At 38.5% G+C, this 26,956-nt stretch overlaps 2 protein-coding genes across 2 annotated transcripts in view; one reads left to right on the forward strand and one right to left on the reverse strand.

The window, feature by feature from the left end:
* LOC148944241 (uncharacterized) overlaps window positions 1–10,938 on the reverse strand; it is a 160,507-nt gene extending 149,569 nt beyond the window's left edge. Inside the window, exon 1 of the mRNA XM_089100765.1 lies at window positions 10,807–10,938. The gene's annotated coding sequence lies outside the window, so the exon portion shown is untranslated. The remainder of the gene's footprint in view (window positions 1–10,806) is intronic.
* Ptp36E (protein tyrosine phosphatase 36E) overlaps window positions 1–26,956 on the forward strand; it is a gene marked incomplete at its 5' end in the record, with an annotated part of 274,732 nt that overhangs the window by 15,693 nt on the left and 232,083 nt on the right. The window contains one exon of the mRNA XM_089099875.1: window positions 1,696–1,783. Coding sequence (XP_088956001.1) covers window positions 1,696–1,783 — 88 coding nt within the window. The remainder of the gene's footprint in view (window positions 1–1,695; window positions 1,784–26,956) is intronic.

Below are 26,956 nucleotides of genomic sequence, written 5' to 3' on the forward strand. Positions count from 1 at the left end.
GTTTTTGGCAATCCTCTTATAAGTATTGAAATGTCAGATATAACGTATAGACGCAACAATGGCTGTAGCCTACATGTACTGGCTCTGCCAAAACTGCAACCTACCCTTCCCCTATTTTGTGCCCCATACTTAAAAAAATATCCATTCCTGACATGTACAATATACCAATTTTTCCACAATGTTTATCCTCATTCATTTGATCATTGTTTTTTTTCCCCTCCTCACAGTTTAACAGAATGAAATCATCCGTTTAATATCTAATTGGGAGAAAACGTATGCGACAACTAGCGTCATCTGTCAAATAGGAAGCATTCGTAAAGAAATCAAAATTACAATGGAATGAAGGAATGTATTATTTTAACATCACTCAAAAAAAAAGCAAGCAAAACTAATGCTAAGATTGTCATTTGCCTCCCAGGAGAATAAAAATCAAATAAAAGCTATGATTCTGTGGAGCATAAACTGAAGAAGAATTGAATTCGCGCTCCTTGATGAAGTCCCAAATGGTGTTAGTCGTATAGTGAAGGGGGATTTTAGTTTTAATTTATTGGATCTATCTATTCAAAACGATGATTTTTTTAAATTTTATGATAGCAAATGATTTATTTTCATTTGTGAATATTCCAACGAGAATCACGAGTCAATCTGCAACGATTATTGCCAATGTATTTGTTCGTTCAATTGATTTGAATCGAAGTTTTTCCGATATGATTATGTTTCCTGGGTCTGATCATCTTCGACTGTCAGCTACTATTTGTTGTAGTGTTAAACGAGTTCAGAAAAAAAAAAATCGGCTGACTAAAAAAGAAAATCTTAAGTTGTGTATAGCGATTATCTAATATCCCATAAATGTCCAATTTTTCGACATTTGGAATCTTAGTTATACTAAAGATCAACTATGAAGCTGTTATTGAAAAACCTTTGGTAAACGTTTGAATTTGATATTATAAAATGAAACAACAAAAAGAAATTTCGATTAAGTAAATAAACCCCATACTACACAGGTACTTTCGACACTTTATATTACATATTGATTCAAGTATATATCGGATCTGATACTTGTATGATAAACGCCCTACTGTTCAAGTTTTTCATTCATTGACGCATTATAGAACCGTTTTTTTCCTTAATTTCATTCATCTTAGCTTAAGACTAGACAAAGAGAACTGACAGAATAAATGGAAAATATGTAATTTGGGCTATATTTTTGTACATTAGGGGGGTTATAAAGTATCTGGACAGTATGAATTTAGAAAACAATTCTTACTGCATAATATGCAAAATAATTATACCTACCACATTAGGCAGGCAAACCCGCTACAATTTACACCTCCCCCCCCCCCTAGTGTGTAAATATATAGCCCAAATTTGTCTCTAAAAATTGTATTTTGTATCTTACTTTGGTATATTTCCTTAGGATCGAGCGTCAGAGAAACATATTAGAAGAACATTAGGTAGGGCGTAAATCATACAAGCACCTCAGATCTAGTTTGATATACAATAGCAAAGTATCTATGTGCACATCAATAACACAGATACACAGCACAAAACACAAATGATATCTCCTGGAAATTTACACTTATAGTAGCGTTTCGCATACATAGTGGGATCTAAATCCTTTTAAACTTCCAACAACTCCAACTGTCTGTGTCTGAATAATTATAGGTTTTGACTGCTCTTTTTTCATGTTTTTAGACAGCTTGTAAAGTGGAAGGACATACATTCCGTCATGGCTCAAGGCCAAAAAACTCTGTCAAAAATCAAAATAGAAAAATTGTCCCATGTAAGTATTTTATCTTTTATTAAAATTTAAAACAGAGACTAGACTTGAGGTGTGTTCTTACGATTCAAGAAGAAGAATAACGACTTCATTCAACTTACTTCACAGTAGTTGATAAGGCTTTCTCTTGGTCTATGAAATTTCTAATTTAAAATTTATATTATATATACTGGAGAATGCAGCCCTCCTGTGTTGGAAAAATTCTAAAGAAAAACTCTTCATGTTTCATAGTTCTACTAGTTACCGGTTTTTATGAAGGAAATACTTTTGTTTAAGGCTCTGAAACTATGGTAAAAAGCAGTGGCTGATCGAGAGGGGGCGAGGGGGCGCGCACCTCCCCTAGCGTGGTCTAAAATATTGTAATGTGCTTAATTAACTCAAGTTTGCGTTAATTAAACTTGCTCCTAACACAAGTTTATCGGATCAACCTATTTTACGCCCCCCTAAAATGTTTTTTTATCAACCTATTTTGTGCCCCCCCCCCCCTAAAAAATATCGTGGATCCACCCCTGGTAAAAAGTGATTTTGACATCAACAGCTTTCCGATTCATTTTGATGACAGGAGGGTAGAAAACTTTAAAATCAAGTTTTTTGTTACTTCATCTACGCGTTTTGGCGGCAGCAGCGAAACTTCCGAGCTAAGTTCAGTTACTAGGTTACAAAGTCCTAAGTAACTAGGCTTTAGCATAAAATTGAGTCCTAAGTTAAGTCACTTAACTTAGGCTATACTACTTAAGTCACTGCTTAAGTAGTTTAGTAGTAACTTAAGTTTGGTTTTACTGCTTAAGTTACACTACTTTATATCCCTAGTTGTCTAAGCTCGAGCGTGAAATTGAAAATGTCTGATATCTGGAAAATGCATATTTACGCTATATACTGACCACATACAAATTTCACTTAGGATAGTGGATTTCGCGTTGTCCGACGAAGAAATTATTTTCATGAGGGTAAAATCAGTCCGATTTTAAATAAATCGGTTCAAAATCGGTGAAATTATTTTCATGAGGATAAAATCGGTAGTTGAACAAAACCATTTCTGCAGTTTGCAAACTTGTGTTGAAAATGAAGTAAAGCTACCTATTTATCTGCTGGTATTTGCATACTATATCGATGTTCACTTTTTTTTAGATAGCTAAATAAACATAATGTTTTAATTAAATTTATTTTTTCATTAGCGATTGAGACAGTTCACACAACAAAGTCTCTTGGTCGTTTATGCTTAGCAAAATTTACTTTTTTCTGTCTGAATTTGCCTTATCTTTGTTTGTTACACTTTGCCGGTTAATAGTATTTACAGAATTGTTTCTGTTTTGACACACCCTTTAGAAAAGTTTTCTAATTGCATCTTGCTTCCCGATATTTTTCATTATCGTGCCAAATCCCGTGTCTCCACAAACCTGGAATGCACATCGGCATTATTTCTGTTATACTGAAAAACAAAACTCAATAAAACAGCCGGGGTGTAAACGAATAGCCAAAATCAAAACCTGCATTAATTAAAAAACGTTCAAAAATTAAATAAAAAAAACAAGTTTTTTTAACTGAAAGTAAGGAACGACGTTAAAACTTAAAACAAACAGAAATTATCCCGTATATGAAAGGGGCTGTCCCCTCCTCAACGCCTCGCTCTTTACGCTAAAGTTTTTTATTGTTAAAAAAAATAGAGTTGTGAGAAAGTCAAACTTTAGCGTAAAGAGCAAGGCGTTTAGGAAGGGACGGCCACTTTCATGCACGGGATAATTTCTGTTCGTTTTAAGTTTTAAGGTCGTTCCTTACTTTCAGTTAAAAAAACTTGTTTTTTTTTATTTAATTTTTGAACGTTTTTTAATTAATGCAGGTTTTGATTTTGGCTCACCGTACATGAATAAATAAAAAAAAATGGCATATTAATTTTGCTTTTATTTGGTTAAATGGCTTTCTCGAAACTTATCTAATTTTATTTACGAACGTTTTTATTAGTAATAAATATACGTAACTTACGAGTTAACTTACGTAACGAACTTCTATATTCATAGATTTTTAATATGTATATTAGGGGTTTCGCCCACTATTCACTACCTTGCTCTTTAAGCTAAAGTTTGAATTTTGTTTCAATTCTTTAAAAATGACCCCTTAATCACAAAGGCCGTTAATTAGAGTAAAAAAAGCTATTATAAAAGTACCAAAAACTTTTTAGCTTAAAGAGCGAGGGTTTGACTAGTGGGGGAACCCAATCATATACGTAATATTTTCTGTTCGTTTTAAGTTTTGATGTTGCTCCTTACTTTCAGTTGAAAAACTTGTTTGTTTTTTATTTAACTTCTGATCTTTTTCTTTAATAATGATGGGAAATCCGGCGCCCCCTTCATAGTAATGTCCCTTCCCCCATGAAAACTTCCTTCATAGAAAAATCCTCCCATATAATCTCCGAACCACCCCCCCCCCCACCCCCGACCTACTAGAAAAAATCCCCCCTGAAAACGTCTGTATACTTCCCAATAACCAATACTATTTGTTAACATTTGGTAATGTTCATAACTTTCAGCCCTCCCCCCGGGGACTTGGGGGGATTAAGTCATCCTAAAAGACATAGTTATTATATTTTTGACTATGCTGAACAAAATGGATATCTCAAAATTTTGATCAGGTGACCTTGGGAAAAAAATTAGGGTGGGAGGGGGCCTAGTTGCCCTCCATTTTTTGTCACTTAAAAAGGGCACTAGAACTTTTAATTTTCGTTTCAATGATCCCTCCCACGATGTTCTAGTACCAATGCGTCGATACGATCACCCCTGGGAAAAAACAAAAAAACTAAAAAAAATAAACACGCATCCGTGATCTTTCTTCTGGCAAAAAAAATGCAAAATTTCACATTTTTGTAGATAGGTGCTTGAAAGCTCTACAGTAGGGTTCTCGTATACGCTGAATATGATGGTGTGATTTTCATTAAGGTTCTATAACCCTTAGGGGGTCTTTCCCCCTTTTTTCTAAAATCAGCCAAATTTTCTCAGGCCCGTAACCTTTGATAGGTAAGACTAAACTTGATGAAACTTATATATTTGAAGTCAGCCTTAAAATCTGATTCTTTTGATGTATCTATTGGTATCAAAATTCCGTTTTTTAGAGATTCGGTTATCATTGAGCCGGGTCGCTCCTTACTTACAGTTCGTTACCACGAACTGCTTGATTAGGAGAAACACCTGGGGAGAAACAGATACTGTTTTCTGTATTCTTCTCTATTTTTATAGTAACGGTGAAGTAGTTAAAGGAAAAATAACGGTTTCAACAATTTTATTCACTTCCTTGTCCCGAAACACATCCGATCAAAATTTTAAGATAGTCATTTTGTTCAACGTGGTTGAAAGCTCTGGAAATTAGGTCTTTGAGGATGACAACCACCCACAGCCCTCAGGGCAAGGGTTGTAAGTTATGTCCTTGGGGCATATAAGGTTTTGATAGAACATGTTGTCGTAGAAACTTCAAAAATGGCTCATTCGATTAGAAATTGAAATGGCTAGTGCTCTTTTTAATAGTCGAAAGTGATTGAAAGGAAACCGACCACTTTCAACGCCAACCATTTCCCCAAAAACATCCTATCAAAATTTTGAGATAGCCATTTTGTTCCAGCAATTTAAAGTTCAGGAAATTATACCTTTGATAGAACACTCCCCCCACAGTCATCAGGGCAAGGGTTACAAGTTATTCCCTTGGGGCATATAAGTTTTTATTGAAATATTGGTCGTAGAAACTTGGAAAAGGGCTCAGTCGAACCTTTTTAAGAGTCTCAAAAGTGATTTGAGGGCAACTAACCCCCTCTTACGCCCTCCTCTTCCCAAAACACATCAATTCAAATTTTTAGAGAGCCATTTCGTTCAACGTAGTTGAAAGTTTTAGAACTTAGGTATTTAAGAATGACGACCCCTCCCCCCCCACAGCCCTCAGGGAAAGAGTCGTATGTTATTCCTTGGGGGTATATAAGGGCTCATTCGATTGGAAATTGAAAGGGCTGGTGCCTTTTTAATAGTCGAAAGTGATCGGAGGGCAACTAATCCCCCTCTCACGCCCACCATTTCCCCAAACTGATCAAATCCAAATTTTGAGATATCAATTTTGTTCAACGTAGTCGAAAGTTCTGGAAATTAGGTCTCAGAGCCCTCAGTGCAAGGGTTGTAAGCTATGCCCTGGGGGCATATAAGATTTATATAGAAAGTTGTTTTATACATTCCAAAAAGGACTCATCTTATTGGAAATTAAAAATGCCCCTTTTAATGGTCGAAAGTGTGTGGAGATTAATTAACCCCCCTCTCACGCCTACCATTTCTCCAACCATATTCAATCAAAGTTTAGAGATAGCCATTTTGTTCAACGTAGTTGAAAGTTCTGGAAATTAAGAATTTAAGAATGACAAACCCCCCAGAGCCTCCAGGGCAAAGGTTGTAAGTTATGCCCTGGGGGCATATAAGGTTCTTATAGATAGAGTTGTCGTAAAAACTTCAAAAACGGCTCATTTCATTGGAAATTGAGAGGGCTAGTGCCCTTTTCAATTGCTGAAAGCGATTTAACTGTAACTAACCCCCCTCTCACGCCCACCATTCCCCCAAACACATCCAATCAAAGTTTTCCGATAGCCATTTTGTTCAACGTTGCAGAAGGTTCTGGAAATTAGGTCTTTGAGGATGACACCCCCCTTTGCCCTCAGGGCAAGGGTTGTAAGTTATGCCCTGGGGGCATATAGGGTTTTTATTAAAAGCGTTGTTGAAGAAACTTCAAAAGGGCTCATCTGATTGGAAATTGAAAGGGCTAGTGCCTTTTTTAATAGTTGAAAGTGATGGAGAGCGACTAACGCTCCTCTCACGCCCACCATTTTCCTAGACACATTCAATCAAAATTTTGAGATAGCCATTTTGTTTAACGTAGTTGAGAGTTCTGGAAATTAGGTCTTAGAGGATGACAACCCCCTCAGAGCCCTATGGGTTAGGGTTGTAATTTATGCCCTGGGGGCATATTAGGTGTTTATAGAAAGTGTTGTTGTAGAAACTCAAAAAGGGCTCATTCGACTGGAAATCGAAAGGCCTAGTGCCCTTTTTAATTGTCAATAGTGATTGGAAGGCTTGACATTTTATAGTCAAGATCGATGTGGGTATAATGTATTATTTTTTTGTTGTTGTTGTTGTTTAGACCAGGGCACATTGTATTGAAGGAGTTGTCGTAGGAACTTCGAAAAGGGCTCATTCGATTGAAAATAGAAAGGGCTTATGCCCTTTTTAATAGCCGAAAGTGATTGGAGGGAAACTAATCCCCCTCCCACGCCCACCCTCCCATTTGCCTTTATGTTTAAAAACTAAATGTTGCCAAAAGATTATATCAGAATGCACTGGGTTAATTCTAATTCACAATAAGGCATCTCAGCAGTATCCCAAGAACGACTAAGTGTATTCTGTTCAAACTTACGGAGCTACTTCTTCTGTTAAAATTTAACCAAACCAAAATAGCATAAGTGTATCCAAGCACTCAAAGAAAGTAAACATATTTTTTTGCTAATGGTATCAAGTTTTTTTATTTCAGGTCAACTAGAGGAGGTATGAAACTAAATTAAACACTACTCTTTGTGTCCAGATTTTTAAAAGGGTGTATGTTGTTAAAAATTGCTGAAAATTTTTCTCCAGCACACAAATAGCAGGCCAAACTATAAATTCTTAATAAAAGGAAAAGATTTAAAGTATTATTTTCTTTTTCCCTAAAAAGACTATGTCAATATAAAACGAACAGAAATTGATTAAAAAAAACTTTTTCCACAAAATAACTTTTTAAAAGAAAAGTGAAGAACTCCATTAAACAAAAAATGAGAAAAATAAAATCAAATAATCTACCAAGCGTGAAACTACCACAAATCAGCATCAATAAATACATGACACCCGAACAGAAATTACAATAAATAACCGTGTCAAACTCAAAACAAGCAGAAATTAACATAGGTTGGGCTCAAAACCCCGATGCCTTCCCAAGGCCAGAACATAATTTGCACTTTACGAAAAAAAAATACAAATGAATTTACACTGTCAGTTGAACATACATACACTGACATATAGTAATCAAAATGTTAATATTATTTGATTTATTAAAGTTATAAAAGTAAAAACATTTGTATTTTTTTCAGTGTATTTAAAAGTGTATATTTTTAAAAGTGTATTTAAACACAAAACATATACACATATACACACAATATCAAATACACAAAACACTTGTGTCATATACACAAAACACTGAACAAAAACAAAAGTGAACCACGCAATAACACTCAACAAATTTAAGTTGCTGCTTTCCGTACTTCCAATCCTCTCTCTAAGAAGCAACCTAGAGCAATAATTAGGTCACGCGAGGTAGTCCTCAAAATACCAGGAAGCAGCGGTACCTCCCCTCGAAAAAAATTATGCCTCAAAATCCCCAAACTTTGCCATCTGCTTAAAAAATGGTCCAGCCCATCACCCAACTCCTCACAGAGGGGGCAAGTACACCCATTTCCCGAGCTATCATCATCACATGCCTCCCAATATCTTTCACGCAGTGGTATACAATTTGCTCGTGCCTGTAACCAACACTTAAGGGCTCTCCGCGGTAGGTTCAGTTTCAAATAAAACTCCTCTCCAAACACCACTTTAATCTGCATATAAAAACGAAGGTTACTTGATTTCTCCAAACTAGAGAGCCAAACCTGAGTCCCCTGATCCCGAAGGCACGAAGCAAACTTACCAAGGAAACCTTTGGGTTTGCCTTCGGGACCATGGGCATCATTCCATGCCCAAGAAAGCCCAGCAGTAACCAGCAGGCCTTTAACCTGTTGTGGCCATGCTGTTTTTCTAGTAGAACCCAACATCTCTATATAAGCCGCTTTCGCCAGACGGTTATCAGGCAAACGTGTTACCTGGAGCCAAAACTTGATCACTTGGATGGCCCTCATATGGCGCAGACCAATTAGGCCTAGGTCACCTTTGAGTACCAAACTACTAAAATTATTTTGGAGGCCTATACCTCTTTTAAAATACATAAACTGAAGAGATTCTAGTTGTTTGACCACAGCAGTCCCCCACAACTCGCAACCATAATGAGCAACAGTTAGGACTTAGGTCGTAAATAGATACTTGTGCATCTTCATATTTTTTATTCCCATGATACATTTTTGCCGAAGCAGAGCACAAGCCACTGCTTTACCACGTGAAATCATCAGTTTAATATGCTCAGTCTAATTCCCACTTGCTGCAACCACAAATCCAAAATATTTATACCGGGGGGACACTTTTATTGGCTGGCCTTTATGGGTAAATGAATAATCCTGGAGTCATTGGGCTTCTTACTTTGGAAGATGACAATCTCTGTCTTAGATGCATTTAGCTTTAACTTCTTCGAATCTAGGTAAGCTTCGGTTAAATTCAGGAGAGCTTGGAGTTCCTCAGCTGACTTGGCCACTAAAGCTGTGTCGTCAACGAACAGCAAACACGAAAATACAACATTCGCTAGTGATACTACTGGGGCCGATCTATTTTCACGGAACTCTGTAAAATCATTAATATACAGAGTAAAAATTTCCATAAGTACATCCTTGACGAACTCCTCTTAATGTTGTAAAAGGTCTAGATACGCCCTGCTTAACAATAATAACAATAGATAAATTTATCTCATACATATGAATTAATAGCTTAATAAACTGTCTAGGTAGGCCTATCTTAACAAGGTAACATAATAAAATATGCCTATCAATGCTATCGAATGCCTTTTCAATGTCTAAAAAGGCAACATACAACTTACCTTTTCCCCTACAGTATTTTCCAATGAGGGCCTGGAGTATAAACACACGGTCTGTAGTTGAATAGCCCTTTCGGCATCCTCCTCGTGTTTCACTAATAGTATTTTGCTTATCCAGCCAGCACCCTAATCTTACAACTAGAACCCTTTCCAAAAACTTACTAACAGTTGGCACAAGACTAATGGGGCAATAGTTACTATGTATCATTCGGTCGCCCTTTTTAAATAACGGCATTATCATCGAAGTATTCCATGCTGCTGGCCAACTACACGACAACAGGACCACATTAAATAAAGTCAAAAGAACTGGTAACAGGGGGCAATTAATTTCTTATGCATTGTTGAAAGGATTCCATCGATACCCGGAGACGATCCTCCACTGTGGCTCTTTATGCTTTCTTTCAATTCACTCTCAGATATCTCCTGTATTAGCTGGTAAGAATGCTCTGGGAGCGGAAATTCGCTGACTACCGCATCTACCGGCTCGCTATACAATTGTGGTTAGATGGATTCCTGGCCAGCTAAATCCTTATGGTTCTCCAGATTTTCAAAATAGATCGGCCAAGAGTCAACTTCTGGGAGAGCTTTTGACTGGTCACGTGGTACACGTAAATTCTTCCAGAATTCCTTCATACTGGCCGATCTATAAGCTTGGAAACACTTCTCTTGTTTTTTAATTTCATATAATGCTTTCTTCCTCTTTACTAAACCCTTGTGTTCTTTTCTAGCTAATCTATATGTTGCAAGAGCTTCTTGTCGTTGCTCTGGGCTATTAGCTGTTTTTACCCTATTAAGTAAACTAAACAGGCCAACCTTACTGGGTTTATACTCATTATCAAAAGGGCCCGTTTTTGACGGTATTGGTTTCAGAACCTCACCAGCTTCCTCATGGAGGAGTTGCGACAGGGAGGCCGTAATTATTTCAGGGTCCGAAGAAAGCTCACGTAAATCCTTTAGCTTATCCAAAATTTCTTCCGAGCAAAACCGATATTTCAGTGTTTTCGTTTTTTCATCAGCCCAGTCATGTCGTAATCGTTTTGTCGCTAGAGTACAGGATGTCAAGCTAGACTGGGAGAAGAAAGGAATATTAAATACCCTAGAAAGTTGGAGAGAAAGTTTTATCAGAAAATGGTCTGAACCCAGCACTTGGAGAACCTCAAAATCAACAATGCAGGCAGCGAACACCACATCCACCAAAGCGTTATCAATAACACATGGGTTAGGCCCCGAGAAGCAAGTGTACTCACCTCTACCTCTGTCTTTACCAAATCTTCCATTACAAATTGCCCGGGCACTTTCTTCACAATATGCCAATAAATTTTTTCCCCAAACATTAATTCTTCTAAACTGATCGTTGCTGCTCCGTGGTATCCTGAAGACTTCCGGCTGAGCCTCTGAACTCACATCTAAAAAATATTCGGGAATTACCTCTAATACATTTGAAGTATATGCATTAACATCCCCCCCTACAACTAAACGATCCCCCGTGAATTCATGTTGTATTGATCGAGTTTCTTCATGTAATATAGTCCATGTGTCTTCTGACGCGTAAAAACTGTTTTGCGGGGCAAGATACACACAACCAATAATAAAAAATGAATTCTCGCACTTGAATCTAGCCCACACAAAATTCTCTGAACGGCTCCGGAGCCTAACTGCCGAAGAAAACGAATTCCGGTTGAAATACACGACTACGCCTCCGTAATACCGATTATTCTTGGAAATGTTTCTATTCCCTGCATAAAATGAATAATTTTGTAAAGAGACAAACTGCATATTATCAGAACTCTTGTGACATGACTCAACCAGGCAAATGATGTCCAACTCACACAATTTAGCTAGTAATGTAGTTTCCTCTTTGAGACCTTGAATATTCCAGCACCCTATCCTAAGTTCACGATACACGCTAATAGGTACATGGCCTCACGGATTTTAGTCCTCGTCGCTCATATTCTCGGGAGAATTCCCAGCGTCATCAGTTGGGGGTGAATCTAAACTATTCGGTTGATCAGCAGTTACATTTTCTCCGTAAATTACCGACTTGCTATTCTTATGGACATTTCTGTTTCTTTTTTTTCTATTAGATTTTAGTAAATTATCGTAGATAGAGTTCAAACCAAATTCACCTGTGTCACAATTTAAAGTTATATTCTTGAATAAAGTTTTCTTAATTTCAAGAGTTTCACGCAAATCTTGCTTTTTTTTTATCCCACCTATCTCCTCTCTGTGACATAATAATCATTTTTACATAATTTGAAAACTTTAATGTCACCTACACTAATTTAAAAACGTCGGGTACCCAAGCAATGTTGATGAAAACAAGGTCTGCTACTATAAATATTTAACATGATCAAGATTTGTAATAAGGAGTATTAGCCTTCATTATCATTTTCTGTATTTCTTATCCTATACTTTCATTTTTATTTTCCCTTCCTTTTTTTCTTTTTCCTCTTTTTTCTCTTTTTCCCTTTTACCCTTCATCTTCAATTTTCTCCTATTAAAAATAAATTCAACAAAATTACAAAATTCAACTAACTACCATCACTAAAAAACTTCTCTTCCTCTATTTTCTCCTCCTTTACACCTCTGAAATTAAAAAAAATTAATTAATCTAATATAATATTTTCATCATCCAAACTATAAACTCCCTTTTTCAAAAAAAAAAAACGGAAACATTTCTGTTTCCGGTTTTATCGTTTGACCTCTCTTAGCCTTCCCGAGGGTAACCATTTTGTGCGTTTGATCTAGCCAAATAAGAGGCATTCCGGTAGCTGTGTTCATAATAGAGCTGGCCCCGTGGTCTACAATTTGAGGGTTCTGGGCCCCTGGGGCTTGCGGGTGAACTTGCTGAGACTGCGATCTTGGTGCTGTATTAGGTTTCGCAACCGACCTTTCAACCCTACCAGTGACTTGGCTATACAGAAATGTTTGGCCGTCAATCAAGAAGCGTGTTCCTCTTAATTTGGCGTTCTGACCACGCGACAAAGCATCATTCTAGTTTCTGGACATTTATTTATATGTTGTAAAAGTGGTCTGAATTCGAATTTTTTCAGTGACAATATTGGAGATTAGTCATCAAGCAGTGCGATTTTAAATAAATAGGACATGTGATATTTAGAGGCATTTACGCTACAATTGAGGTGGAGAAAGAAAAGTAAGCAGAAGAGGGGTGGAGAGTTGTTATCAACAGCCGTGGTACCCGCGGGGCTTGTCTCTTAAATTGCGGAGACAAGGTAGACAGCCTTCAACACTTCATTTACTTCTCTCGCAAGGTAACTACCAGAAAAATATTGAATATATAGTTCAACCTGTAAATATCTGTCTAGAATTCGATATTATTAATTATCAAAGAAATTGGTGAATGTATTTTGGACTTAATCCAGATTAACGCAATGAAAACTGTGCTAGTATTGAATCCAGTTTTAGAGCTTTGTTTCTTGATGCATAACAAAGGGTAATAAGACGGATATGTTCGTTAGCAAAGGAATAGAGTTTTTTAATCATGCCAGTATTATGGAAGCCAAAAAACTGCTGTGGATTTACTATGAGAGTGAACTCAGATATGACGAACGATATCGCGAATGCAAAAAAGACTGTGATAACTTGACGGATATTTCGAAAGTAATATGGCGCTGTGCTAAGGACGGTAAAGAGCTTCCGACTTTCGTTATTCTCAAACCGGAGTCTGTTCCCACGTGTGGTGATGAAATTGCTGTCTTTATTACTACCATAGTGAACGAAATGACGAGAAAAATGGACAGTGAGCTGCAACAGTTTACCTGCAAGTTAGATACTCTGAACAATGGTTTGAAAGTTATTGCTGATTCTAAGAATCAGTCTTCACTCTCCTCGTCAGTACCTAAAACGCCAAATGTGGAAAAACAGCTGTTCTCGGTTGTCGTGAAGAATATGCCTCCTGAGTTAGACGATCCAGGAAAGCGTAAGGACTTTATAACAAGCTTGGCACCGGGTGATACAACATTAGCGGATGCAGTGCTCAGGCAGAGAAATAAGGAATGGCAACTGTCAGTCTCTTCGAAGCAGGCAGCAGAAAAAGTCTCAGCTGCCCTCATAAGTACCCATAAAATTGACAATCGACTTGTTAATTCCCAGTTCATTGGTATAGTGAAACGTCTCCCCAGCAACGTGACGGAGGACCTTCTGAAAAGTCTGTCAAAAGATTGTGAAAAAGCAATCAAGTGCGGCAATTAGCAAGCGTTTAAAATGTGTTACCCCTCTAAAAGTGCATTGTCCGCTGCCTTAACAAACCCGATTAAAATTGGTTTCGAACTATTCCGTCTAGAAAAATTCTGCTTTTTGCCTCGAAGGTGCTATCGGTGTCATCATGTGGGGTACATAGCGGCGGACTGTAAGGAACCTGAAACTTGTAGCCGCTGTGGAGAAACTGGCCACACAAGCTCCCCTGAGAACCCTTGTCAAAATCCTACTCGGTGCCTGAATTGCAATTTGACTAGACACACATGTAATTACTATGCCAGTTCTGATATCAGAAAAAACTTGAAAGATAGATACGCTTCCAAAATCTGTAGTATTCTGTCTTGGAATATAAATGGGAAAACACTTGAGAAAACAGTTCTGCTTGACACTATGAGCCTAACAAATGAAGTAATTTGTATACAGGAGCACCTGCTTTCCGAGGACAATACTAACCTGCTCAAGTTCTCAAGTTCACTGCAGTGTTTTATTCGGCCAGCTGAACGTTTGAAATCCAGAGGTCGGCCATCTGGTGGTTTAGCCACTTTGGTGAGAAAGTCTCTTCAGGCTGAACTTTTAGCATCAAGTAAACACTTCCTCGCTGTTAAAGTTCGCGATACTGTGATAATAAACTTCTATCTTCCTACTAATTATAGATCTAGCCTCTCTGACAGCAAGTTCACGGGTGCACCTACTCAGTTAAGCCGTTTCGTGAAGGCTCAAATTCCTGGGAATAAAAAAGTTCTATTAATAGGGGACTTCAACTGTGACCTTCTTAATACCGAATCTGAAAGGACTCAAATCGTTATAGGTTCCTTTCCTGATCAGTTAAATGTCGCTGACAAGGACAAAGCTTATACATTTATCAGTGTTGCCAACACCGTCTCAAATCTTGACAATGTGTTAACGAACTTCCCGGGGAGTGACGAAGTAAAAGTTACAGCTGATGGTTCATACTCTGACCATTTACCTTTGTCATTGTCAATAACACTGGACTGTCCAATGTTGTCGGGTCCTTGCAAATCCCAATGGAGAGTATACAGTGAAGGCTGCGATAGTATTAGTGCTCTACATCTTTCTCTAGGAGGTTATGTTCTTTACCATCACATTGCCCTTCTGTTTCAGATGACTTTGACACAAGGGATAGTCCCGAGTTGCTTTAGTGTGGGTATGGTTATCCTGATATTAAAGAAGGGGAAGCCAGCCGAACAGCCTTATTCGTGTCGCTAGTAGCGATATCTTCAGTGTTTTGTAAACTATTCGTGATTGTTTTGTTTGATGAGATTTATGACAAGTGTGAGATGCCTCCAGACCAGTTTGGTTTTCGAAAAGGCCTCGGGTGCACCCATGTACTTTATCTTCTTGCTAACAGATTACTTGATGCTCATCTCTCACGAGAAACTTTGATCTTAGGTCAGTATGATGTCAGGAGAGCTTTTGACTCTGGGATTCATGCCCAGATTTTGGCTGAGCTGTGTAAGCGAGGCGTGCGTTCTTCTATTGTAAGGTCACTACGTGATATGTATAAGAACATCAAGCTTCGTGTTCGTTTGCAAGATGGTGAGCTTCGTGGGGAGATATCCGTACATAAGGAAATTAAGCAAGGGCCTATAACGTCTCCTACTTTGTATAATAACAGTGTTAATGATGCACAACAGGGTATCTCTCCGAGTTATATTTGTAAGCATATTGACTTGTCACTTCTGGGTTTTGCAGATGATGTTTTAAATCAGTCTCGGTTGCTTTCTTCATTAGAAAATAATTTCTCGCGTCTTGAAAAAAGTTATGCTGATATTTGTTTGCAGTTTAATGTAGAAAAGTCGGCTGTTTTGTTTTTTAATTGCCCTGAAAATAATGCTACAGTCAGGCTTGGTAGAAGTACCGTAACACCGTCTAGTCACATTACGTACCTTGGCCTGCCGATTGGTCGTAATGTTCGAGAGACCCAGTCTTTGCTTATTAAACCCCTTTCTAAAAAAGTGCGCATTGCCTATGCGGGTGTTGTCACTAGCCGTCGCAAATCAAGCCGTAAATATTTGGCTCGTCTTTATAATGCAGTAGCTTTGCCTCATGTCTTGTACCTGTCTCCTTTTTGGAAGCTCCTGAGTGCACGAAACAAGAAAGACATAAGGTCGGTATTTTTCAAGTATGTCCGATATCTTCTTCAAGTGCCGCCTTTTGTTAGAAACCGCCATATGTTTACAAAATATGGAATTGCTGAGCCTCTGAGGGCCGTGGAGGAGGTAATTCAGAATTACGTGAAAAAACTAGAGCTTCTGGATCATGAGTGGGCCCACCTTCTAAAATAGTTATGTTATTATGTAGTTCTTTCTGTTTGTATTTGTTTTTCTTGCCAGTTTTTCTTTTTCTTTCTTTGCTTGTTTGTGCTCTGTCTTTTTCTGTTGATTGTAAGACAGGTTATTAATAAAATTCATTCATTCATTTAGCATCGGTTTGAGCTCCTGACGCATTTTACGCTCAAAATGGGTGTAATCCGGGGCTACCAAAAAATCAAACTTCTTAAGAAACCGGCCACTACGCAAGATTATATCGCGAAGTTCGCGATTGATGAACTTCACCCGGTTTACTTGACCCGAGACGGAAAATGTCCTTGAAATCGCGCCTAGAAAGATTTAGTTGGGGTAAATAGCGATTTATCGCGGCCATAACCTCTTCTACAAGACTTCTTTGGGGTGGATTTGCCGGCTTGAAGTTATAGATAATTAAATTTTGCTGCTTCATCTCTTTTTCTAGTTGCTCCAATCTCTTTTTTTCTTCAGACAATAGGTTACGCAAATGGTCAATTTCAGATTTTGCAGCATCACCACGGCTTCTAGTCCCAGTTTTGAGGGACGCTAGTTCCGATTCGATTACAGAAACGCTAGTAGAGATGGGGGTCCGACTCCCACGAGTCACCCCTGCTGCCATCTACAATTTAGTTTAATGCTGTCAGTACACCAAATATGGGCATAGATTCATTAGTGAGAATGATTGCGTAATCGGTCAATGACCTCTTTCTCCAGGTGTGTTTTTGGCACGCTCTCAACAAATGCCAAGGTCAATCTTGTTATTGTTTCCGAGGCAAAATGTCAAGGTCAATGTTGTTGTTGTTTTAAACAGAGTCATTAGAGAGATCACGTGGTTAATGGGGTCAATGTTGTTGTCGTTCGAAGCAAAGTTAATGACACTTCCTTCCTGTTCGATGCAGATGTTATGATCCGGAAATAGTATTTGTTATTGTTATTCGAGCCAGATGTTATGAGGTTCCGAGAAACAGTTAATGACATTTCCTTCCTGTTCGAGGCAGATGTTATGATCCGGAAATAGTATTTGTTATTGTTATTCGAGCCAGATGTTATGAGGTTCCGGGAAACAGTTAATTAATGTCTGACAGATGACGTCAAGTTAATTAATGTCCAAAGTTAATTGTCCAAGTTAATTGCATTTCCAAAGAGAATTGTCACCGAGAAACAGTTAGATCACACATGATGTCATGATTGATTGATTGACACAAAAGGGGAATTAATTTGTTGTTCTATAGAGAATTGATTCACGAAAGGGGAATTAATTTGGAGTTCTAACAAGAGAATCGTTTCCGAGGCAGATGCTTTGATCTTGGCGCGTGAAAAGGTTTCTTTGTAATTTCAAATGTGAAAGCACAGGGATGCCAAACAAAAGGAACACGCTGAAATTCCGTTTAGGGATCATTTGGGCGAAACTGTTTTAGACAGGTTATGGAATTATTACGGCGAAACAGATAGAGACATTTTAAGAGATGATTTTTGAAACGATTTTGGAAGAGGTTTTGAGTGTGGTCGTTATAATACACAAGTTCCATTTGAACAGTGTTGCGAGGTCCTCTACCCCAACCCCAAAGGGTTCCAATCCCCCTACCCCACCCCCGAAGGAAGCCCCCGGTCCTCAAAGGTCCCCCCAGCTCCCAAAGGGCCACCGGCGCCCCCAAAGGCCCACCCAGACCTCCAAAGGCCACCCCCGGGCCCCCCCAAGCCCCATCGAGCTCCCAAAGGACCAACGGGGTCCCAAAGGGTCCCCCACACCCCAAAAAGGCCATACCCGAGCCCCAAAGGCCCTCCCCGGTCCCCAAAGGTCCACCAGACCCCAAAAGCCCTCCCTGTGCCACAAAGGCCAGCCCCGGGCCCCCCAACGCCCCATCGAGCTCCCAAAGGACCAACGGGGTCCCAAAGGCCCTCCACCGGTCCCCAAATGTCCCCCAGGCCCCCAACTGCCCCCCCGGACCTCCAAAGGCCCACAGGGCTCCCAAAAGACCACCGGGCTCCCAAAGGCCCTCCCCCGGTCCACAAAGGTCCCCCGGGCTCCCAAAAGACCACTCAATCCTCAAGGGCCTCCGGATCCCCAAACGCCCACCCTGGGCCCCAAAGGTCCTCCCCCGGTCACCATACATGCACACAAAAACTTACACACACACAAAAACTTACACACACACACACAAAAACTTACGCACACACGAAAACTTACACACACATGAAAACTAACACACACACTACAAAACTTACACACACACACACACAAACATACACAAACACAAAAACAAAAAAACATACACATGCAAACGAAAACTAACATGCACAAAAAAACTAACATGAACACCAAAACTTACACACACACACACACACACACAAAACTTACACACACACACACACACAAGAAAACACACACACACACTCCAAAACTTACACACACAAAAAAATTACACACACACACACACACACAAAAACTTACACATTAACACAAAAAAACTCACACACACACACACACACACACACACACACACACACACAAACTTACACACACACACACACACGAAAACTTACACACACAATCCAAAACTTACACACACGAAAACTTACATTCACACAAAAACTTGCATCCACACACAAACTTACACACACACACACATACACACACACAAAAAAAACACACACACACACACAAAAACTTACACACACACATCAAAACTTACACACACACACACACACACACACACACACACAAACTTACACATGAACACAAAAACTCACACACACACTCACAAAAACTTGCACACACACACACACACACATTAAAACTAACACACACACACACTAAAACTTACACACACACTCCAAAACTTACAAATACAAAAACTTACACACACACACACAAACACACACAAAAACTGACACAATCACAAGAAAAATAACATTCACACAAGAACTTACATGCACACAAAAACTTACACACACACACACACACACACACAAAACTTACACACACAAACACGCGAAAACTCACACACACACGCCAAAACTTACACACACACAAAAACATACACACACACACACAAAAACTGACACAAGAACACAAAAAAACACACACACACACTCAAAAAAAATTACACACACACACACAAACAAACAAAAAAATAACACACACAAACACAATAAAAATTACACAAACACGAAAATACTTCCACAAACAAAAACTTACAGATGCACACGAAAACTTACACACACACACACACGAACACATACACACACACGCCAAAACACACACACACACACACAAAAACACACACACACACAACTAACACACACACACACAAAAAAACACACACACACACACACACACACACAAAAACTTACACATGCACACAAAAACTTACACATGCACACTAAAACTTACATGCACACAAAAACTTACATGCACACAAAAACTTATACACACACACACACACACAAAACTTACAAACACACGAAAACTCACACACCCACGCCAAAACTAACACACACACACACAAACTTACACACACACACACATACACAAAAACTTACACAAGAACACAAAAAAACACACACACACATACACAAAAAATTACACACACACACACACACACACGAAAAAATATACACACACTCAAAAACCTCCAAACACACAAAATAAGACAAAAACACACACACACAAAAAAAAACAAAAACATAAACACACAAACACACACACAAAAAAACAAACACACACACAAACACACACAAAAACTTACACACACAAGCCAAAACTAACACACACAAAAACTTACACACACACACACAAAACTTACACCCACACGCAAAAACTTACATGCAAACTAAAAATTACATGAACACACAAACTTACACACACACAAAAACTTAGAAACACACACACACAAAACTTACAACCACACACAAAAACTTACACACACAAAAACTTACACACACACACAAAAACTTACGCACACACAAAAACTTACACACACACACACACACACACACACACACACACACAAACACACACACAAACACACACACACACACACACACACACACACAATAACACAAAAACAAAAAATCAAAAAAAAAAAACGAAAAACACACACAAACTTACACATGCACACGAAAACTCACATGCACACAAAAAATTACACACACACACGAAAACTTACTCACACACACGTCAAAACTTATACACACAAAAGCTTAGACACACAAAAACTTACACACACACACACACACAAACACAAACAAACACACGTCAAAACAAAAAAGCACACAAAAAATAAAACATACACACACACACAAACAAATACACACACACACACACACACACACACAAAACTATCACAAACAAAAACTTACACACACACACACAAACACACACAAACTTACACACACACACACACAAAACAAACACACACACACAAAAGCTTAGACACACAAAAACTCACACTCACACACAAAAACTAACACACACACTCAAAAACTAACTTTCTCAAAAAAAATTACTTTCACACAAAAACTTACACACACACACAAAAAAATACACACACACACACACAAAACTTAAACACACACACAAACTGACACACACACAAAAACTTACACACACACACACACACACACAAAAAAACAAACACAACCACACAAAAAACTAACAACCACACACAAAACCTTAGACACAAACAAAAAAACACAAACACACACAAAATATAAGACCCACACGAAAAAAATTACATTAAAACAAAAAATTAAATTCACACAATAAATTACAAAAACACACAAACTTAAACACAAGCAAAAAAACTTGCACACACACACAAAAACTTACACACACACACACGCAAAAAAAATTACACACACACGCAAAAACTTATACACACACACGCCAAAACTTACACACACACACACACAAAAACTTACACACACACACACACACACAAAAACTTACACATGCACACGAAAACTTACATGCACACAAAAACTTAAAAGCACACAAAAAATAACACACACACACACACACACACACACACAAACAAAAACTTACACACACACTCCAAAACTTATAAACAAAAAAAAAATAACACACACACAAACACAAACACAAACAATCAATAACAAAAGAACACAAAAAAAACTCAAACACACAATCAAGAACACTTACACACACACTCAAAAAATTATACGCAAAAACAATAAAACAAGAACCCTAACAAAAACACAAACACACATACGACAAATTACACACACAATTAAAAAAATACAAACACACACACAAACACACACAAACAAACAAACACAAACACACAAAAATAAAAACAAACACACACACACACACAAAAAAACTAACACAAGAACACGAAAACTTACATGCACACAAAAACTTACATGCACACAAAAACTTACACACACACACACACACACACAAACTTACACACAAACACACACACACACGAAAACTCACACACACACGCCAAAACTTACACGCACACACAAAAACTTACACACACACACACAGACACAAAAACTTACACATGAACACAAAAAAAACTCACACACACATGCGCAAAAACTAACACACACACACACACACACACAAAACTTACACACACACACACACGAAAACTTACACACACACGCCAAAACTTACACACACAAAAACATACACACACACACACACAAACACAAAAACAAACACACACACAAACAAACAAAACTGAAACACACAAAAAAATACACACACAAACAAACAAAATAACAAAAAAACACAAAAAACTTATATCCACACGCAATAGATTATAAAAACAAAAACTTACACACAAACACAAAAACTTACACACGCACACACGCCAAAAAAAACGCACACACCCAATCATACACACACACACACACAAAAAAACTAACATAAGCACACGAAAACTTACATGCACACAAAAACTTACATGCACACAAAAACTTACACACACACACACACACAAAACTCAGACACACACACACGATAAAAAATACACACACACACACACACACACACACACACAAACTAACACATGAACAAAACACAAAGACACACACACACACACACAAAAACTTACAAACACACATGCACACACAAAACTTACACACACACTCACTAAAACCCAAACACACACTCAAAAACTTACACACACAAAAACTAAAACAAATACACACACACACACACGCAAACAAACTAACACACATATACACAAAAACTTACACACACACACACAAACACACACAAACTTACAAACACACACAAAAACTTACACCCACACACAAAATCTTAGACACACAAAACTAACACACACACAAAAACTTACACCCAAACTCAAAAACTTACATTCACAAAAAAACATACATCAAAACAAAAACTTACAAACACACAAAAAATTACACACACGCACAAAAACTTACACACACACACAAAAACTTACACACACACAAAAACTTACACACACACACACACACACATGCACACAAAAACTTACACACACACACACACACATTAAAACTTACACACACACGAAAAAACTTACACACACAAAAGCTTAGACACACAAAAACTTACACACACACACACACACAAAAACTTACACACACACTCAAAAAATAACAATCAAAAAAACAATTAAAATAACAAACTATAGTAAAAACAAACCATATTGAATACTAGAAAACACAAATACACACACACACAAAAACTTACACACACACACACACGAAACCTATCGAACACACTCTAAAACTTACACACACACACGCCAAAACTCACACACACACAAAAAAAATTAAACACTTACAATATCACAGATAAATTGTCTTAATTTTTCAACTCTTGCATTTCATGAACTTCGAAAAATCAAGAGAATGTAACTGTGAGAAGGTAAAACACAACAAGTCACTACTGAAATATTCCAACTCTTGCATTTCACGACAGAAATTCAAATGAAATTTGAAAAATTAAGACAATGTAACTGTGATATGGTAAGTGTGTAAGTTTTTGTGTGTGTGTGTAAGTTTTGGCGTGTGTGTGTGTTAGTTTTGGTGTGTGTGCGTAAGTTTTCGTGTGTGTGTGTGTAAGTTTTGTGTGTGTGTGTGTGTGTTAGTTTTTGTGTGTGTGTAAGTTGTGTGTGTGTGTAAGTTTTGTGTGTGTGTGTGTGTGTAAGTTTTGTGTGTGTGTGTAAGTTTTTGTGTGCATGTAAGTTTTTGTGTGCATGTAAGTTTTTGCGTGTGGGTGTTAGTTTTTGTGTGTGAGTGTTAGTTTTTGTGTGTCGAAGCTTTTGTGTGTGTGTGTTATTTTTGTGTGTGTGTAAGTTTTTGTGTGTTTGTGTGTGTGTGTGTAAGTTTTTTTTTGTTTAAGGTTTGTGTGTGTGTGTGTGTGTGTGTATTTTGTTGTGTGTGTGTATGTGTTATTTTGTTTTTGCTTGTTATTTGTTTCGTGTGTGTGTAAGATTTTGTGTGTGTGTGTGTGTGTGTGTGTGTAAGTTTTGGTTTGTCTTTGATTTTGTGTGTTTAATTTTTTACGTGTGTGTGTGTATGTTTTCGTGTGTGTGTGTGTAAGTTTTTGTGTGAATGTGAGTTTTCGTGTGCATGTGTTAGTTTGTGTGTGTGTGTGTGTGTGTGTGTGTGTGTGTGTGTGTAAGTTTTTGTGTGTGCGTAAGTTTTTGTGTGTGTGTGTAAGTTTTTGTGTGTCTAAGCTTTTGTGTGTGGATGTAAGTTTTTTTTGTGTGTGTGTGTAAGTTTTTGTGTGTGTGTAAGTTTTTGTGTGCATGTAAGTTTTTGTGTGCATGTAAGTTTTTGCGTGTGGGTGTAAGTTTTTGTGTGTGTGTGTGTAAGCTTTGTGTGTGTAAGTTTTGTGTGTGTGTGTGTGTGTGTGTGTGTGTGTGTGTGTAAGTGTGTGTGTGTGTGTGTGTGTGTGTGTGTGTGTGTGTGTGTGTGTGTGTGTGTGTGTGTGTGTCTAAGTCTTTGTGTGTGTAGGTTTTGGTGTGTGTGTGTAAGTTTTCATGTGTGTGTGTGTGTGTGTGTGTTTTTGTGCATGTGTGTGTGAGTTTTTGTGTTCATGTGTAAGTTTTTGTGTATGTGTGTGTGTGTGTAAGTTTGTGTGTGTGTGTGTAAGTTTTGGCGTGTGTGTGTAAGTTTTCGTGTGTTTTTGAGTTTTGTGTGTGTGTGTGTGTGTAATCTTTGGTGTGAATGTAAGTTTTTTTGTGCATGTAAGTTTTATTGTGCATGTCTAAGTTTGCTTGTGCATGTGTAAGTTTTTGTGTGTGTGTGTGTGTGTGTGTGTGTGTAATTGTTTTTGTGTGTGTATTTTTGTATTTGTGTGTGTGTGTGTGTGTGTAATTTGGAGTTTGTGTTTAAGTTTGCGTGTGTGTGTGTGTTTGTGGTCGTGTTCTTTTTTTTTTGATTGTGTGTGTATTTTTGTTCTTGTTTGTGTTTTTTTTCGTGTGTGTGTGTGTGTATTTTTTGTGAGTGTGTGTGTGTGTGTGTGTACTTTTGTTATCGTTTTGGTTGGTGTTTTTTTGTGTTCATGTGTTATTTTTTTTGTGTGTGTGTGTAAGTTTTTGTGTGTGTGTAAGTTTTGGTGTGTGTGTGTGAGTTTTTGTGCGTGTGTGTGTGTAAGTTTTGTGTATGTGTGTGTGTGTGTGTGTGTTAGTTTTTGTGTGAATGTTAGTTCTTGTGTGCATTTTTGTTTTCGTGTGGTTGTTTTTTTTTGTGTGTGTGTGTGTGTGTGTGTAAGTTTTTGTGTTTGTAATTTTTTGCGTGTTTGTGAAAGTCTTCTTGTGTGTGTGTGTATTTTTTGTGTGTGTGTGTGTGTGTGCAAGTTTTTGTGCGTGTGTGTGTGAGTTTTTTTGTTTTCATGTGTTAGTTTGTGTGTGTGTGTGTGTGTTAGTTTATGTGTGTGTGTTAGTTTTTGTGTGTTTGTGTGTTTTAGTTTCGTGTGTGTGTGTGTGTGTGTGTGTGTGTGTGTAAGTTTTTGTGTGCATGTAAGTTTTTGTGTGCATGTAAGTTTTAGTGTGTGTTAGTTTTGGCTTGTGTGTAAGTTTTCGTGTGTGTGTGTGTGTGTAATTTTTTTTTATGTGTGTGTGTGTGTTTGTATGTGTGTTTGTTTTTTTGTGTTTGTGTGTGTGTGTGTTTTTTTGTGATATTTTGTAATCTTTTGTGTGTGTGTGTGTGTGTAATTTTTGTGTGTGTTTTATTTTGGGAGATTGTGTGTGTTTTTTCTTGTGTGTGTGTGTGTCTTTTAGTTTTTTGTGTGTTTGTGTGTGTGTGTAAGTTTTTGTGTGCATTTAAGTTTTTGTCTGCATGTAAGTTTTCGTTTGCATGTGTAATTTTTTGTGTTTGTGTGTGTGTGTAAGTTTTTGTGTGTGTGTGTTTAAGTTTTGGATTGTGTGTGTAAGTTTTATTGTGTGTTTAAGGTTGCGTGTGTGCGTAAGTTTTTGTGTGTGTGTGTGTGTAAGTTTTTGTGTGTGTGTAAGTTTTTTTGTGCATGTATGGTGACCGGGGGAGGACCTTTGGGGCCCAGGGAGGGCGTTTGGGGATTCGGAGGCCCTTGAAGATTGAGTGGTCTTTTGGGAGCCCGGGGGACCTTTGTGGACCGGGGGAGGGCCTTTGGGAGCCCGGTGGTCTTTTGGGAGCCCTGTGGGCCTTTGGAGGTCCAGGGGGGGGCAGTTGGGGGCCTGGGGGACATTGGGGGACCGGTGGCGGGCCTTGGGGACCCCGTGGGTCCTTGGGGCGCTGGTGGGGGGGGTGGGGGGCCGGGGGAGGGCCTTTGGGGCCCTGGGAGGGTTTTTGGGGGTCTGGTGGACCTTTGGGGACCGGGGAGGGCCTTTGGGGCTCGGGTATGGCCTTTTTGGGGTCGGGGGGACCCTTTGGGACCCCGTTGGTCCTTTGGGAGCTCGATGGGGCTTTGGGGGGCCCGGGGGTGGCCTTTGGAGGTCTGGGTGGGCCTTTGGGGGCGCCGGTGGCCCTTTGGAAGCTTGGGGGACCTTTGAGTACCGGGGGCTTCCTTCGGGGTTGGGGTAGGGGGATTGGAACCCTTTGGGGTTGGGGTAGAGGACCTCGCAACACTGTTCAAATGGAACTTGTGTATTATAACGACCACACTCAAAACCTCTTCCAAAATCGTTTCAAAAATCATCTCTTAAAATGTCTCTAGCTGTTTCACCGAAATAATTCCATAATCTGTCTAAAACAGTTTCGCCCAAATGATCCCTAAACGGAATTGCAGCGTGTTCCTTTTGTTTGGCATCCCTGTGCTTTCACATTTGAAATTAAAAAGAAACCTTTTCGCGCGCTAAGATCAAAACATCTGCCTCGGAAACGATTCTCTTGTTAGAACTCCAAATTAATTCCCCTTTAGTGAATCAATTCTCTATAGAACAACAAATTAATTCCCCTTTTGTGTCAATCAATCAATCATGACATCATGTGTGATCTAACTGTTTCTCGGTGACAATTCTCTTTGGAAATGCAAGGACATTAATTAACTTGACGTCATCTGTCAGACATTAATTAACTGTTTCCCGGAACCTCATAACATCTGGCTCGAATAACAATAACAAATACTATTTCCGGATCATAACATCTGCCTCGAACAGGAAGGAAATGTCATTAACTGTTTCTCGGAACCTCATAACATCTGGCTTGAACAACAATAACAAATACTATTTCTGGATCATAACATCTGGCTCAAACAGGAAGGAAATGTCATTAACTTTGCTTCGAACGACAACAACATTGACCCCATTAAACACGTGTTCTCTCTAATGACTCTGTTCAAAACAACAACAACATTGACCTTGGCATTTTGCCTCGGAAACAATAACAACATTGACCTTGGCATTCGTTGAGAGCG

The sequence above is a fragment of the Artemia sp. Qi Xiang Cuo genome, chromosome 14 (genome assembly GCF_049724085.1).
Source record: "Artemia sp. Qi Xiang Cuo chromosome 14, ASM4972408v1, whole genome shotgun sequence".
Taxonomy (NCBI): Eukaryota; Metazoa; Arthropoda; class Branchiopoda; order Anostraca; family Artemiidae; genus Artemia; species Artemia sp. Qi Xiang Cuo.